Below are 17519 nucleotides of genomic sequence, written 5' to 3'. Positions count from 1 at the left end.
GGCTTTCTTAATGAATCTCATTATTTTAACAAATTTGAAATGTTATCCAAATTTAATTTTTTTTATTTGTCGAATCGAGTTTGAACGAATTTTTTATCTAATTTGAATGTTATCAAATATAAAACGTTGCTCAAATTTAGCTTAACTAATTGGTGAACAAAACTTAAATGAGCTGGTTACCAAATCAAGTTCGATTCAAATGTCAAGTAGTTTGGTAAATCTTTCATCTTTATTGGGAGGACCCTTATTAGAATAAATCTTGGGCCCCTATTAGAATAAACCTTTTTATGATGTACTTCTGTACACTTGTTTATTTAGTCAGAAGTGCTAATTTTTATTTAACTAGATCTACCTATTTTGTACCTCAAATACACAAGCGGTCTCTTAAATCTCGAAGATGGGGGCCTCCAATTGTCTAGAAAGGTTCACGGCCATGATTTGACCAAAAAAATAATATGCTAGCCTCAAATTACATTTTGTACATCAATTTTAACACCATGTATGAGACTCACAAAATTTTATTCTATATTTACAATGTAACGTGTGGAATTCACAAAATTTTAGTCTATATTTACAATGTGTTAAAAGTAGGGAGGGGGTTAGGGCGGGGGATGGGGCCACCCGCTTTAAAAAAATAAATATAATATATATATGTATATAATTATATATATAATATATATAATTTAATTAGTTATAAACTTATGAAAATGATATTATTAGTTATATGTATTATATGATGTCTATTAGTATATATAATATAATTGATATTATTAATTATACTAATAATTATATATGTGTACTAATACAAATTATTAATTGGTTATATTAAATTTACTAATACATTTATACTAAATCCCTAATTACACTTAATACAATAACATTTTTTCTTAAAAAAAGCACAAACACAATAATGAATTAGTGATTATATTTGTGCCAAAAGTGAAAACTTGACTATTTTAGTTATATTTATTTCATCACGTTGGATTGTATTCAAATAATTTTTATTTGATTGCTTTTATAAGTTTCAATTGTAAAATTACAATGAATAATAATTTGATGATGTGTTGATATTTTAGTACTTAATTATTTGTTAAAATTTAACCATAATAAAATTACATAACAAATTTTTATTAACCCTGCGGGGGAAGCGGGGCGGGGGCGGGGAGAGTTTGTAGGCAGCGGGGCGGGGGATGGGGGAGGGGTCCCCCCGCCCCAACCCCACCTCGTTGCCATCCCTAGTTAAAAGTAAAGTACATCATAAATAAATGAGATTACATCCTATATCCTATAGAATTGAATAAAACCTGCCTAAACGGTTACGTTTTCGACCCCTGGTCTGTCTCCTAGTCTGAACAACGTACGGGCTTCTTTTTTGTCAGGTAAACACTAAACCCTATTTTCCATTTTAATGGATTCTACGAGTTAACATTCCTATCGTACGGCAGGAAACATCAACGCAACAATGAGATCCGCAGGATGTCCAGTAAAAAAGAATATTTTATGTACTAGGGACTATATTACAAATACTTATAATTCTCTCAAAAGTACACCATTGCTCGACCTCCCCATAAGGATAAGAAAAATGAAAAAAGAACATTTCCAACCTTCCCATAAGTATAAGAAAAAAGAAAAGAGAACATTTCCAAGAGCGACAACACCTACAGTAAAAGCATGGACATCAATCAAAAGAATAGAGCAAGGAATTAATCATACAAGTTTTTAGCGGAAAATTCTGAACTAGCTCTACACTCCTAGGCGGCTCTAGGAGAATGTGAATCATCTCAGCAATAAGGTGAAAGCGGAAGAATGTATTATTATGATATTAGCACGGCAAAAGTCACGAGAAGAATGGCAAGACTGCTGAGGAATGTGTTTGCAACCATGGTTGGACCTTGTGCTGTGGTTGGACCTTGTGCTGTGGTCCTGTTATTGGTGCCTGCAGGAGGTCTTACCACAACATGGGGCAGAGGTGGCTCAGTCACATCATTCTCTTTCAGGACCGGCTTAGGAGCCTGAGGTGGTGGTAGAAGGAGCCGATCCATAACCGAAAAGAGTGTGCCAGGTTGAACTGGGAGCATGTAAGAAGGTGCCTGTTTGTATCCTAGACACCGGTTCTCTGGGACAGTCACAAGACATCAAGCACCATTAGTACACTAGTAAAAAAGCATAATGCAAGATCCATAAATCAGTTCCATGAAAACTAAAAACTTTGGATGGAAGAGAGAAAAGCATGAATTAGTTTAATATAAACAAAACTATAGTGGTTTGACATTATCTATTCCCCAGAATTATCAGATACAATGTGGATATCGAAGCAGAAGAAACCATAATATGTTACTGGAATTGATAAGGTTCTTACTCCTGTATCGGGCTGCTGTTGCTGGGTAGTCTGTAGCTAAGCCATCAATGGTCATGTTGGAGACGTACGTGTTGATCTCCACATAAGGGTCTGAGAAAAAGTCCCACGCCTGAGACACAAACTCGTTGCTGAACAGTTGCACATAGACTCGGAGGCCTAGGGCCTGGACCTTTGGCACTACATATGTTAAACCAGTGAGGAATGCCTCTTCACTAGGATATACGCTTCCTTTGGTTACGAGCACAGAGCTAGCAAACTTCTTTATCTCCAAGATTGTTGAATTAGTTATGTCACTGATAGTTTCGTTAATCCTGTAGACCAATTCATACTTGCTCTTCTTTCCAATATTGACGAGAACAGAGCTGTCTTCAGATTCAATCAATACTTTCTTGTTGTAACTAGATTTATTCAAAGTAGTAAGAACTGCATCAACTACATCAAGCCCCTGATTTTGAGCGAGGTATGCAGCATGCTGTAGGACAAGAACCACAAAGCGAAAAATTATATGTCTTAAAAAACATAAAAATGGTAAAAGTGCACATGACTAAAACATTTGGAGTTCATGCCCTAAAAAATAAGTGAGCAGCATATTTTGAGTTCAAAAACTAATTTAAGCATTTTCTCAGACTGTTGATTCCCCATAGCAAGTCAATCATAAAGCTAAACTGGTTGATATTTCTAGTTATGTAATTCCCTTGATAGATAAATCCAAAAGCACAGACAACATATTCTTTGAAAAGTCAACCAAAGTTAACAACTGACCATCCTTGCCATTTCAATACCCACAAGTAAACTAGACCAATTTAAAAGTAACTTTTATCGGTCAAGAAACTATAGCTAGCTTATTCTACACAAATTTTTAATGTTGTTCATTCTCATGGTCCAGGCACAGGACATAATAAGCCTATAGTTCATTAAAGCACAACACACCAAGTAGATCTTCCCTTCATAACATGTGTGCTTCAGAAATAATATGATCAGCCAATAGTTCAACAGGATAAACCTTTTTGATACTAAGAGTTGGCTTACCGAGATCATACAGACCTTGGCTCCTCAAATTAACAACAATTGATCAGAAGTCAAAATTCAAAAGTATCGTCAATATCAACCTTTTGTACATACTGAGAGAGAAATTACATCAAACAAAACTGCACCACCGAAAGAAGCAAAAAATTATTTCCCCAATAAAATGTTGGTTCAGAATACTGAAAATCACAGCATCAAACTTCATACATCTCAAACTGCTTATGGCTACCCAAAGATTTCGACTGCTTTTCCTCCAATCATGCAACAGATCCCAGATTTTAAAAAAATACTAGTAGTTAAAGGAACAATCTTACATCTTCTTTGTTCAATTGTTCAAACTAGAATTTATGTTATACTGATGCACAGAAAAACTCACCTCTATTCCAATCAAGACTCCAGAAACAGAAGTTGCATTGCTAGCAATGGCCAAAAAGTCCGACAGTTGCACAAATTTCCCATCATTTTGAGCTTTTGGATTTCGGAACAATGCATAATTTGTGTACGGGTTGTACATTGAAGCTGTAACAAGGACCAAAAGTTTACCTTAATGTTTGAAACAAAGATTTTTCGAGACTAATAGTGCAATTAATATCTTCACAAAAGCAACAGAGGGTGGAGTAAATATGGTAGTCTTAGGGTCCGTTTGTTTCGGGTGAAAATATTTTCCTAATTTCCCGTGTTTGGTTGCACAAAAGTTACTGAAAACATTTTCCTATGTAAAATATTTTCACTCATCTTATGAAAAACAACTTCCCTTCCAAACTTACTGAAGTTGTTTTCCGAAATGCATGCATCCCGCCTGTAGTATGTTCCAAACTTACTGAAAATATCTTGTAGTATGTTCTTTTTTTTTTTTAGTGTAAACAGGAGGACTCCAACCCAAGATCTCTTCCTTACACTCCCTCCCCCGTACCACCCAACCCAACCCAACCCTCCCCCTAGTATATTCAAAATAAAAAAAAACCTCATCCTACTCATCCTATGCTAGTAATTAATTATGTATAATAGGGACATTCTTTTCTAGAGAAACTCTCAGCAATAAGAGTGCAAGATATATGTCACAATAAGCATTGCATGTGATTGATATTTGACACTAAATGGCCAGCAATTTGTTTATTGCTTAAGGAGATATTTTTTATTCATATATACATTTCTCCAAGGTTTTTTAAAGTTAAATAATGAGATAAATTTTCTTATTTTGCATGGGAAGAAGTATGAAGTTATAATGTGTAGAAAGTAAAGATAGAGATAAAAGTGAAAATATTTCAAAAGTTAAACAAACACCAGAAAAATGAAGTAAGAAAATATTTTCAATAAGCTAACCAAACACCTGAAAATGATGAAAGGGAAATGATTTTCATGGAAAATTACTTCCACGGAAAATAATTTCCCAAGGAAAACATTTTACTTCCAACCAAACAGACCCTTAAAGAATTGTCCATGGCATTTTAGCAAAAATCAGTTAGTAAAGGAGAGACACTATAAATGCACCAACTAGTCATACTAGTTTTACCATAATTAGGAGCATCAAAATATTTTACCCTAAGTAATTTTTCATAGCATGGTAAATCGGATGAGGTCAACAAAAAACTACTTCACGATGAACTTACGCTTCAAAGTCTGAATTTGACTCCATGTGAGATTGAAGGCAAATATTCCATCCTGTATGTTAAGATCTGGAATGGTCTTTGTGAAACTTCTGAAGACTGATTGAGCAGCTGTTGTTCTTTCTATAAGGTTTATAGATCCCATACAGAAAGGAACCCCATCCTGAGACATTTGAACTGGACAGTCAATAAAATCTGCTCCATCTGTAACAGCTCGGTCATATGCCTTATCAGTGCAACCAGGAAATGTTCCACTTGCTCCTTCTTGTGAGATAATCAGAACCTTAGCTGAAGCAAAGACAGGAGAGAAGGATTAATATCTTGATAGCCCAATATGATGAATTGTTGTTCTCAAAGGAAAAAAAACAGGGCGAAAATTTTAGCTTAAGCTATAGAGTGGCCAGTGAACTTTGCATCAAGGAAGCACTCGTTTTAGTCTTGTACCTTGATCAGTTTCGTTTTTGCCAATGTGGGAGAAGCAATCTGCAAGAGATAAGGAATTTTAAAATTCATGAGATAGACATCTTACATATTTAGCACAATGAATTCAGTGAAATACATGCAGAGGGTGAATGTAGTATCAACAGGTTCCTAGAGTCATTCATATTTTACCAATTTCATAGCTAAAGGGGACATTCAAATTTCAGGTTTAGCAAGCATGATCCAGACTTGCCAACTGCATTGCAAAGACATATAAGTGCTGAAACTTTTCTCACTTCATGGGCTTCTCATATTTGGTGCTGCATGAATTGGAGTCATAGAAACCAAAGAGTGCTGAATATTCTATGAACTTTGTACTCCAGCTCATAATTACAGAAAGTTGATGTCTGTATTAAAGTAAAATTGCCAGTTTGCTAGAATCTCCTGTCAATTTTCAAGTTACAACACCTTTTATCTGGTCGCAAGCATGTTCAACAAAATTTATAAACATGTCAATGTAGTAAAAATTATTCATTTACTCTCATAGAGTGCTACTTAGAAATGGTTTAGTTCTAAATTACATGGCCAGACGCTTCATCTAAGACCTGACTTGTTAAACAGGAATAAATGAAGTCAATTAATTCTGCATCTCACCTATGGTCTCCGATGGAGTTATTGGGAAGTCAGATAGCACCCCGTCCACGGAAAAGTTGCCATTATCAATATAGGATAGATATTCAGCTACAGGATCATAATTATAGTCGTAGGCAAAAGTAACATCACTTGAGAATTCTGATGCATAAACTTCAAGGCCTGCCTCGTGAGCATCCAAGACTATAGATGTATGAGGAAGAAGATAGTGGCTGCTGCTATCCACAGGCCATATGTAGTATTTGGGAACAAGAATACCAGAGGCAAATGTTTTGATGAATGTTAGATTCTTTTGAAGCGAACTATATGTCTGGTTGGTTGAGGGCTCAATATCAGCTGGTCCAAGAAACCGAAAAACAAGCTTGGTCACACTAGGTCTGAAGCGTGCAGCTATACTCTTTAGGAAATTCACCTCTGGTGATGAAATATAATTAACAACCACCCTTCGAGATACAGAGATAACATAGCTTCTCATACTTAGATTGTGTTGGCTGTAGAAAGCATCGTGCTACAAAAACATTCGAAACAATTACTCAAGATGATAGGTTTCATTTGCTAAAATATTCAGAGGAATGAGGATGAATTACAACTCTGCAGTTGGCACATACCTGAACATTCAGCCACAGTGCAGATGGTTGGACTTGGGTTGCAACATATTCAACCGTAAGAATTTGTTGTGTTTCATCAAATCTGTTAGTTCGAGAATAGATTCCTTGCTTCACTATACAGGACAGAACACTTTGTCAGTGTAATAGAAAAGCTTTAAATGTTTAATTCTTCCTTCCTAAAACATTTTTCCACTCCAACATAGTAAAAAACCGATGATGAAAGTGATCTCAAAAGGTTTAAGAAATAATTTCAGCTGCAAAATTAAGTTTGTTATCAGCCGATGAGAAGCCAATGTTCACTTGAATTTCCTAACCAGCCCAGCTGAAAAACTCCAGCCAGATACCTATCTCAACAGCTTTTTTTTTTTTTTTTAAATCTCAACAGCTTATTTGCTCTTAATATATTCCACGACAAATGCACAATCCAAAGCACTGCCCAAACAAAGTGAGCCGTTTCTTGGAACTGGAAGCTATTACCAGAAATGAAACAGAAGGATGAGAGGAAATAAAAAGTTTGGCATGAAATCTGCAAGCAACGTGGATGTGGTATTCGAAACAAATCCGATGACGGGAGAAAGGAGGGGATGAACAAGGATCATGTGCATGCTCAATAAGAGTTATAAGAGTATAAGTAGTTAATAGCTCTTCACAAACAATAACTTACAGCTGATGAGTTGCAAGTCCTTAAGATTATAATCAATTGAAAACCATCCGTGTGTAGAGACCCCACTGACAATGTAGGTACTTGCCCTATTATTGAAAACCACATTAACGTCAGAAGCATTGTCAAGCTTCAAATCTGGAAAGCAGATTCCCGCTGCATCCTTCGTGAGCTGGACATCACACCATAGGACTAAGTCTGGTAAGCTCGTACCAACAGCGAGTACATATGCATTGTAGCTTGAATCTGGGAATAATCCAGAAAATCCTCCACGAGCTATGGCTACTGGTGCAGATCCTGTAAAAGAAAAGCAAAGAAGTCACTTCTTCTTCCGGCAAGTGTTGCATGGAAAAAATTGAAACCCAAAAATGACGCTAATTATTTAGTCATTCATAGGTAGCTTCGTGAAAATATAAATTTTGACTTCAACTCCTGCAAATCAATTGAGGCTACCATTTATGTAACTAGTTCTTCAGCTGCTAGAGTAAGAAAGTAATCTGCTATAAGGAAATCTAGAAAATATTTGAGTTTTTTCATCTCACAGACCTGATTTAAAGTTTCATTCAGGTATAAAAATTTGGAAACTGTTTGATATATATATATATATATATATTTATATAACCTTTGAGTTCTATAGTCTTATGATCATAATCATATTTCGTCATTTTAGACTAACGGAGATGGTCTCTACTAAGCAATGGAAATTAAAGAGGTAAAAATCCAAAAAAAATATAGCAATAATAAAAATAATTCCTGCTCTTTTTTTTTCTAAAGGAAAAATAAACCAAAGCAATTTTGATTAATTGAAAATCCGGTTTAACTCTTCTCAGCAGATTAACATACTCCACACGTTTTCAACACGTGACAACAAAATTCTTCTTCCGCAATTTCCACTTCCGAATTTCTTCAATTCACTCCATCGTTTTATGTTATTTCTTTTTCTAGTTCCTGAAATTCGACCAAAAACAAGGAGCTAAAAATAGGCAGACAGAGGAAAAAACAACCTAACACTACTCACCGCTGAGAGTTTGCCATTTTCTAGTGGATCCTCGAGCACTAACCAATGCAGCAGCTGAAGAAAGCAGGAGCAAGAGGCTAAACAGCGACCGGAGCTTCCACATTGCCGGCAAGTTCAGCCGCACGAAACTTGTGAGGATATTTTTCAGGCTTTTATTGGGAGATGTGAGAGACTTAGATTTGGATTTCAGAAGAAAGAACTAGCAGCAGTGTATCAGCTGAAAGGGAGAAGGAGAGGAGAGAGAGAAAATAGCTTCTTTTTCTTTTTTCTTTTTTTGGTGTGGGGGCGATGGTACCTTGCACTCTGGCTTTTGCTACTAGTTTAATTGTGGGTTGCCAGAAAGGCCGTAGAGTTTAGGTGCGTTTTATTACTCTCTTTTTCTGATTAAATAGACTTCTGACAGAGCTGGAGCTGCGGCTGAAATTGAAGACCAACACCCGAGCTAGCTACGCTCGTGTTAGAGCCGCCTTTGTGAATTGCGAGTGAGTTGTCAGCGTAGTTCAGGGGAAGACTTTTTTTTTTTTTTTCTTCTCTCTTTCTATGGTCTCGAATTTGCGCTCATTTACACTTCTCATCTTATCTTCTTCTTATAAGAATTTCCATAAAATTGTATCAACTTAGTGGAAAAAAAAAAAAAACACCACCTTATAGAAGAAAAAATGGGACACTTCTTCACAATAAAGACAAAATAATGTTCCCGTATGTGAATACAATATATCACGTCCTTAAATAGAAAAGTATAATTTAATGCAAAAAATGAAGTAATTTATTACAAACTGAAAATCATACTCCATCGATATAAGTTTATGTACCACTTTATTACAAGTAAGATAAGAACAGTCTTACTAGAAAAAAGTTAACATTTTCTCTTTTCTTTTGAAGCTTGTGTTTAGAATTAAGAAATTTTGTACTTAAAGTAGGATCCGAGAAGTAATTAGATTAGAAATTTTGTACTTATCACGTATATTGATGAATGAAAAAAGTAGAATTCATTTATATTTTTCATCACGATATAGAGCCATATTAATTTTCACACAAAAAATTATAGCGGGTAATTACAAATTTTGATGAATGTACGTTTAAGGAGTTTATGTAATAGTTCATTTATTAGGCTTTTATGAATATGGTTGGAAATTTGAAGTTGCGAATTCATTCCAATTGATTAAAAAACAAATACTCCTTGTAGCAGGATTAGGAGAAAGAATTATTTGATCAAATGGATACGCTATCAAAAGGCAAGTTTTTGGGAAAAAGAAAATCGTTGAGAAATCTGGTGAGAGGCCACAGATGTGGGTACATACAGCTGATGGCTGGGACAGTGACGGAGCCAGGATTTTTTTTTTTTTGGGTCAAAATTGAAATTCCATTCAAAGATGACTAATTCATATATATATATATATATATATATATATATATCAACTCTCATAATATAAACTAAAATTGAAAAAATTTAGGGAGGGCCAATTTTATTTTACACACATATTTACATATTATGAATTAAAATTCTCAAAACTTAGGGGGGGCCATGGCCCCCCTCTGCCCCCCTTGGCTCCGTCATTGGGCTGGGAGCCATTTTTGATCAGCTCAGTGACCTGGTGATTGGACGACAGCTAGACTTTCGACAAAAAGACATGGGTCAGAGTTGTCTCAAATCCTACGTGTCCATCCCTTATTTGCTCTTGTTTTATTTACATGTATAAATATATACATGTATAAATATGTATGTGTGTGTATATATATATATATATAGAGAGAGAGAGAGAGAACTTTTTTGTGTCCTCTGAAAATTTGTAAACGGCGTTAACGCTTACGCAGTCAACAAACGCGCAAAACGGGGAGGCGGCGTGGTCCGCCCGAGCCGTTGCATTGTTTGGCTTGTCGTAGGACAGTTTGCAAAAGAAATGCAATTAGGAGTTTAGGACCGGACAAATTAAAATTACTACTACTGCTACTACTTAGACGAAAGAAAAGTTTAAGGAAAATAAAAGAAGAAGACAAGTTATTTGGTTTGGAAGTAGTAAATGTTTTGTTTTGTTTTCAAAATCCATAATGGAAGTCGCTATTGGGAACAGTAAGAGACAGACTCCGAATGGAAATCCCAAGTGCTCAGAATTGAATTAGGTGGAGTCAATTTCATATGTGCAAATGGGTAAACGCGCATTTGGGATTAATTGACAGTGAGTGTGTTTGGATTGTAAGTTATTTGAAATATTTTTACTGTAGCACTTTTTGTGATGTGATGTATGTGAGATAAAAAGGTAATTGGGAAGATAAAAAGGTGTATTGGAAATTGTAATGGTGATGTCAGCAAATATATTTGGCCAAATAATTGGCTGTCCAAACACCCTCAGTGACTTGTATGGTTTAAGAAGCTAACGTGAAATCATACACCACTAATGGTCTGTTTGATTAGATGTAAAATATTTTCATTAGGAAATTATTTTTTGTTGAAATTATCTTCTAGGAAAAGATTTGCATTTACATAATTTTCAGGTATTTGGTTGCGATTTGAAACTTTGCTCCTATCATTAAAATGTCAATGAATAATTGCCACCACCGTTGCTCTCTGCCCATTGTTACTGTACTTCACCACCAACTGACAAATCCCAACTTATGAAATCCATCCGTGAAATGACATTCTTTTTATGTATTAGTAATATTTACAAACTCTAAATCGAATTTTCATAATCAAATAGTATAAACTTTCAAGGATAAAGATCAAGGGCAATTTGATGAAAAAATTGGAGTTTCAAAAGAATCCGCATGGAGAAGGAAAATTCAAGTTGCTAAAAAGGAGACAATTCCATTTGCGCTGAAACGTTGTCAGTAATGTAATCATTGATGAGTTTGTGGTGAGTGAAGATTCAGCAAATTGTTTAACACGCTTTTTGTATCTTTTCGTGTCCTTTGTAGCGAATGTTCCTCTGTCAACAAATGACAGAAGTTTAGATTTTGCCAACGGGATGCGTTGCTTTGGAAATCAACTTTAGTTCCTCGTTTAAGGAAGTTGTTTCACATCAAAATGGGGAAAATAATTTATTACGTAAAATATTTTCACCAGTTCTAAGGCAACCAAACACAGGAAATTGTGAAAAGCATTTTCTATAAAATATTTTCAATCCAAACAAACACACCCTAAGTACGTACAATTGACTTTAAAATCAATCAAAGGAATATGCAATTATTTATGCCATCAGTCCAACCCAATATTCTATATTGTTATGTAAATGAAGGCAAATATTGCGGTTCAATACCAAATGCAAATGTTTTCCCAAAAATTTTCAAGTGTGCTAGGATATGTGATTATATGGAAAATTTTTCTTTTTTTTTTTCCCTTGCATCACAAATAGGTATCCTAAGTTTTTTTTTTTAAAAAAAAAAAAAAAACTTCTCAACTATCTGATTATTTCAATTACATCATATTACAAAAAGTACTGTGAATAATTATTTTAAAGAAATTTTCAAGTAATCTTCTATCCTTCAAACACATGTAAACATGCTAATGTAGATGACGTATAAAATGCATAGAATATTGTACACAACTGACACAATTACATGAAAATTTGCATATACATTAAAAAATGAATAAATTTTATATACACTATCACGGTTGGATGGATGATTTATGAGCAATTTTTGAATTTCAAATTTAAATTTTACACATGTATCATATATCTAATGGTGATGGTATACATATTAGTAGTATATATAAAATTAATCCTTAAAAAAATTACACTAAAATTTGAATAAGTAAATCCGCTTATTTGAAGTTCACGGCTCAAAATTGTCTAACATTTGACTTTTTTTTTTTTTTTTTTTGAGGGGTCTAACATTTGAAACTCTAACATTAGCTGTCTAATTGCAAGCACGATGCTTATGGAAAACTCATTACAGGATTTTGGTGTGCGGGTGAGGAATTTTACAACGTTATATTCCTTTTCTCAAAGCTTATCTGTACAATGGGCATCACCAGCTCAGGTACTACTAGTGACGTAGCTGCATACATGTCGTGCGCTAATAAATATAAGTCGTAATTTTTAGCATCGTAACAACCATCTCTTTTCGTTCGTTCCTTCCTTTTTTTTTCCCCTTTGTGCTTTCATGTTTCCTTTGATAATTAGTAGGTAAAAGCCGCAAACGTGATAGACGCAGAGATTAGCTGCCATATGTCAGATTAATATCTGTATATCTCCAGCCACAGCCAGTGATACTGCAGAAAACTGAAAAGAAGAAGTATGAAAACAGGCGATAATGGAAGTAGTAGCAGCTTTGCGTCGTAGTTTGGGCATGACTTCATGTTAACATCTAATAACTACAAAGTTTTTTTTTTTTTTTTTGTAGTTACACGGGAATACCAAAAAGGATTACGAAAAAGTTCACTAAAAGTATCAAATATCAAACATCATGAAAAGATTAATTAAATATTACGCCACAACTTGCCATACAGTGCCAGCTAACTAGTTGGACAATGACACGGCGCAAGGGTGACTCAATACCACGGTGGGCCGCCCCCCGGGGCGGTGTTCGAGCAAGTGGTTTTTACGCAGGAAAATTGTTTAGACTGTGATTTTTCAAAAAAAAAAAATTATATTTTTTATGAACATATTTTTTAATTATCTTTTTATTTTATATATATTAAATCATTACAATATATTTTTCTGTAAAAGTCCTAAAAATAGCAATCCAAATTGGGGTGTGTTTGGATAGGCTCTATTTATCCAAAAATATTATTTGCTTGCATCATAAATATATTTTTTAAATACATCAATCACCTTTTTATTTAAAACATCACAAACATATTTTTTAACATATTACAAAAAAAGTGCTACAGTAATTATTTTAAATAATCTTCGATCTAAACACACCCAATACTCTAGTTTTTTTGGTTTTTACAAACTGTGAACAATATGGGAACTCTTATTTCATTCTTGAGCACATAATTTAATGCGACTAAAAAATGACTAAATTAAGATTAGGCATCATTTGAGGTTATCATGCTTTTACTAAAAATGTATTTTTGGAAGATAAAACACTTTTAATGTTTTTAATGAGAGTCATTCCTTGAATTTAAGAATAAAGCTTTTGGCCAATAAGGCGCTTTGACATCAATTCAAAATCGATACTCTTAGAGCAATTTTATGTTCCAAAAAAAAATAAAAATCTGAGTTTAACAATTTTATTATAAATTTTATATTAAATAAAGAGATAAGTATGTTTTAGAAATTCAAAATTGTACATTATCAAATAGAAAAAGTGCTTAGGCAAGAATACACTCAAACAAACGATATAATTAAGCACATAATAAATACTTTGTTTTAAGAAAATACTTTAATAAAAAAACTCTACTGATTAAGTACTTTTTGATAAGTCATCGCAACTCCAAAACACCTTTAGTTCAATTTATAAATTAATATTGCTCACGGTTTTTCAAGTTCAAATCCAGTTTAGTCTTTGTCCACTCTTAATATTATTAATTTAATGATAAAAAGGGAGGGAGAAAAATAAATGATAAAATAACTAAGTAACTATTTAAAAAAAATAATACTGAGTCATTATGAACTATTTAGACATTGTTCGTATTGCAAATTTTATTGATTTTTCTGGGATTATTTATTTTATACATATTCTGCCCTTTTTTTTTAATGTAGCTTGCATTGCATATCATGAGTTTGCATTGTATCTTGGAACTACATTAGTTTCCAAGATCTAGCTTAATTGATAAGAATATTAGTTAGATAACCTAAAACTTGGTTCGTCTCTCAAACCATCCAATTTTCTTTTCCCCTTGTAAATTTCAGAATACCTCTTAAGAAAAATGCTATATTACTTTTTTTTTAAAAACATTTTAGTAAGGAAAGGATGAAATTTAAGAAATGAGAATAGAGAATGGGGACTGAAAATTAAAATCTCTAATTCTTAGAGATTGAAAAAGTCTAAAAAAGTACAACCTAGATAGTCATGTAAATTAAAAAGTTCAATTTTATTTGATTATTTTCACAAGTTTGATATTGTATTCAAATTTGCGGTGTTTATTTACGAAACCAACTCTAGTCAAGTTCGAACAATTTGAACTTTTTACTTAGAAATTTCAATTTCAGCTAATCATGCCAATGTCAAGTTGAGTTTAGAATTTTACCGAACAGAAAATACTATTCAAGATTGGCTCAATTGGTTTGTGAACTAAATTCGATCGAATTCTTATTGAATCGAACTTGATTTGAGTATCGAGTAACTTAACGCGTGTTTCGACCCTAAATCCAAATGAAAACATTTATAAGAAAAAGGGGAGGACGCATAATAAATAAATCCAGATGAAAACAATGGTAAGAAAAGAGGGAGAACAGATGCGTATTACAAGTCATCCTCTAACCAAACTATCCATTAAGCTTTACTCCAAGGCACAGGACGACGGCAGAAAGCAGGTACTACGATAATCTTCCATTGCCCCTCCTCCGCGTGTATGAGAAAAGATAGAAAGTGACAATCAGTAACCCTCAGGAAAATGGTGAAACAAACAGGAAAGAAGCCAGAACTATCCATTTGTCGCCTTCGAATACCATAAATACATAACCACTGGGCCAATGGCTCAATGGCCACCAGGGAGGGACTTAAGTCCCTTCTTAGGCTGTTGGTGAGGATTCAAATCTCACCAATAGTAAAAAAAATCTAAAAGTTGTGCCATAGCACTCCCTTGGTCTAGTTGGATCTGTATACCCACTAGCCCCTATCACAGTCTCCTTAGGCTCCCCCACCCCCTAGATTAGGATAGAGTAGGTTATATAAATGTGTTGCTGACAAAAAAAAAAAGAATACCATAAATACATACACCAAACTGCAACGCCGTATTCCATAACGTGACTGTAGAAATGAAGTGATTGGAAGGAACGTTCTCAACATCAAAAGCATCCAAATGTAACCGGAATCACATGAGTACGTGGGAAATCACGAAATAGATTTCCATTGGGAAACTCTTCTTGCTTGGACGGCTCTGAACAAATAAATTAACCTGAGGAGGAAAATTTAGGAAAAAAAAATAATTTACAATATATATACATATATATATAATTTGTCCTGTCCCCACATCTTCTTAGTCTGGCTTCGTCTGGATTAGCTGTTTTTGAGGAGAATTTTTGAAAAACTCTAATTTATTGTAGCAGAGTTTTGAAAGTATATTTTGAAATATTTTTTAAAAATATTTTAAAATATTTAAGAGTATAAGAGTTTTTAGAATATATTTTCAAATATTTTTTAAAAATTTTAAAAAAATTTAAACTAATTTTTAGATTACCTTTTAAAATATTTTTTAAAAATTTTTATTATATTTAAAAAATTAATTTTTAAAAAATACTCTGAAAACAGGAGATTCAAACAGGAGTGCCCACGTTCGAGGTTTGCGTTTGGATAATCATCAATAATGGTATAAAGAATATAGAGATGGAGCGCACTCAATGTATAGCCGCGTCGTTCATGTAATGGCCCCCAGCAACAACTCCTCGAAGAATGATTCAATGGAGTTATTATTATCAAAAAAAGGAATCATTCAATGGAAAGGGACGTTTTTGCTAAATCCTTCCTCAAGGGATGTTTGCGTCGTGACCGTTGTTGCTTCTGCAGCAGGCTCTCAGTCTCGGTTCCCACCTTGACCAGTTATGTTGTCAAATTTCTCCCTATTAATAAATTATTGACAAGGAAACGTTTAATTGATCCATCGATCGAGTAAACGGAAAATTATTATATAGATTATTATTCTCTCCAAAACAAATATATGAAAATGACATTATTGCATAACATCACGTCACGGTAAGTTAAGGCTTGTTTGGATTACATTTTTTTTGATTTTTTTTGTAGAAAAATTATTGTAACGATTTGATGTATGTGAAAAAAAAGATAATAGGAAAATATGATCATGAAAAACGACGCAAATTTTCTACAGAAAATGACTGTCCAAACAAAGCTGTCAATACAGTTGACTGCTTGTACTTCACATTCTCATTATGAAAGGGGAAACAATTTTTTACTTATTATTTCAGCTATTATTAACCACACAATGCAAAGCGGCACGCAGCAATTTGGTGAAAACCTGCGCTACCCAATTATTTAACTGGCTGCGGTTATTATTTGGGAGGGGACAAATTGTGAATCACTATAATACAAACTACATCAATAATATATCCAACAATTTCCAATTCTTTTTCTTTATTTTTATTAGTATCATTTTTTAGCAAAATTAAACTTTCCAAATCTTTGAGGACGACCTCTCCTTGAGAGGAGGAAGCGGCAAAAGAAATGTCATTTGAAAGAAGAATTTCGTCTTATGATAGGTATGAATGGGTCATAGAGTTTGGGCCTCCTAACCGAGTGGGCTTCAAATGCTAAACCAGCCTCAGTTTACTCTGGTCCAAGAGTCAGTCTAACGCTCAGCCATGCTGTTTAATGTACACGACCTTTTTCTTGCTCGGAAGTCAGATAGGGATGGCCTCTGAAGCTTCTATCATTATTTCCTTCAAAATAGAGAAAAAAAAAGAAGCTTCTATCATTATTCATTCACACTGGTCCTAGACCAAGAAGCTTTATAAATTATACCCTTGCCTTCGTGAAAGCCTGAAACCATCTATATTGTTAGGCTCCGTTTGGATTACTACTTTTTTGGATATTTTTGAAATATTTTACTGTAACAATGTAGGTAAAAAAAACTTTTACTATACATGTTTGTAATGATTTTTTGGGATATTTTTGAAAATATATTTTTAAAATTTAAAAATTTAATGAGATATTTTTAAAATTTTATAAAATCTTACAATCACTTACCACTATCCCCCTCTCCCCTCTCTAGTCGCAGGTCGCCGCCTGCAATCAACTCTTGTTGCAAGTCACGACTAAAAACTAGTCACCAGCCATGGCGACCAAATACCGGTAACTAGAGAGAGGGAGAGGAGGAGGGGGCAGCAGAAGAGACGTGGAGAGGAAGGAAGACGGGAGGGGAGGAAGAGGGAGGAGGAAGAAGGGGGAGGAAGAAAGAGAGAAGAAAGGGAAGGGAAAAAGGGAGGGGGAGGAGAGAGGAGGAAGGGGCTGGTGGTAGTGTATTTTTTTTTTTGTATATTTAGAATTATTTTTGATATATTGTATGGATGTGGTGTTTTGAAATTGTCTTTGTTTATGTATTATTGCA

General features: G+C 34.1%; 1 protein-coding gene across 1 annotated transcript; it reads right to left on the bottom strand.

The window, feature by feature from the left end:
• Positions 1-1477: 1477 nt before the first annotated feature.
• LOC113689951 (glycerophosphodiester phosphodiesterase GDPDL4-like) lies at positions 1478-8631 on the bottom strand. The gene is made up of 9 exons (XM_072049337.1): positions 8351-8631; positions 7336-7629; positions 6672-6784; positions 6067-6571; positions 5437-5475; positions 4996-5280; positions 3762-3904; positions 2360-2831; positions 1478-2116 (listed from the first exon to the last, which is right to left on the bottom strand). The coding sequence occupies exons 1-9, from the start codon at positions 8451-8453 to the stop codon at positions 1815-1817; spliced, it is 2256 nt and encodes a 751-aa protein (XP_071905438.1). The 5' UTR covers positions 8454-8631; the 3' UTR covers positions 1478-1814.
• Positions 8632-17519: the final 8888 nt, after the last annotated feature.

This window comes from Coffea arabica, chromosome 5e (assembly GCF_036785885.1).
Source record: "Coffea arabica cultivar ET-39 chromosome 5e, Coffea Arabica ET-39 HiFi, whole genome shotgun sequence".
Taxonomy (NCBI): Eukaryota; Viridiplantae; Streptophyta; class Magnoliopsida; order Gentianales; family Rubiaceae; genus Coffea; species Coffea arabica.
The sequence above is the reverse complement of the archived record's forward strand: the minus strand, read 5'-3'. Positions and strand labels throughout refer to the sequence as shown.

What these genes read in the sequence shown, in the direction of transcription:
- LOC113689951 (XM_072049337.1), bottom strand. Translation starts at nt 8,453, where the DNA reads ATGTGGAAGCTCCGGTCGCTGTTTAGCCTCTTGCTCCTGCTTTCTTCA. An exon ending in AACTCCATCGGAGACCATAG is followed by an intron (nt 5,476 to 6,066) that starts GTGAGATGCAGA and finishes TATCTCTTGCAG; the next exon opens with ATTGCTTCTCCCACATTGGC. An exon ending in TCAAATTCAGACTTTGAAGC is followed by an intron (nt 3,905 to 4,995) that starts GTAAGTTCATCG and finishes TCCTTGTTACAG; the next exon opens with CTTCAATGTACAACCCGTAC.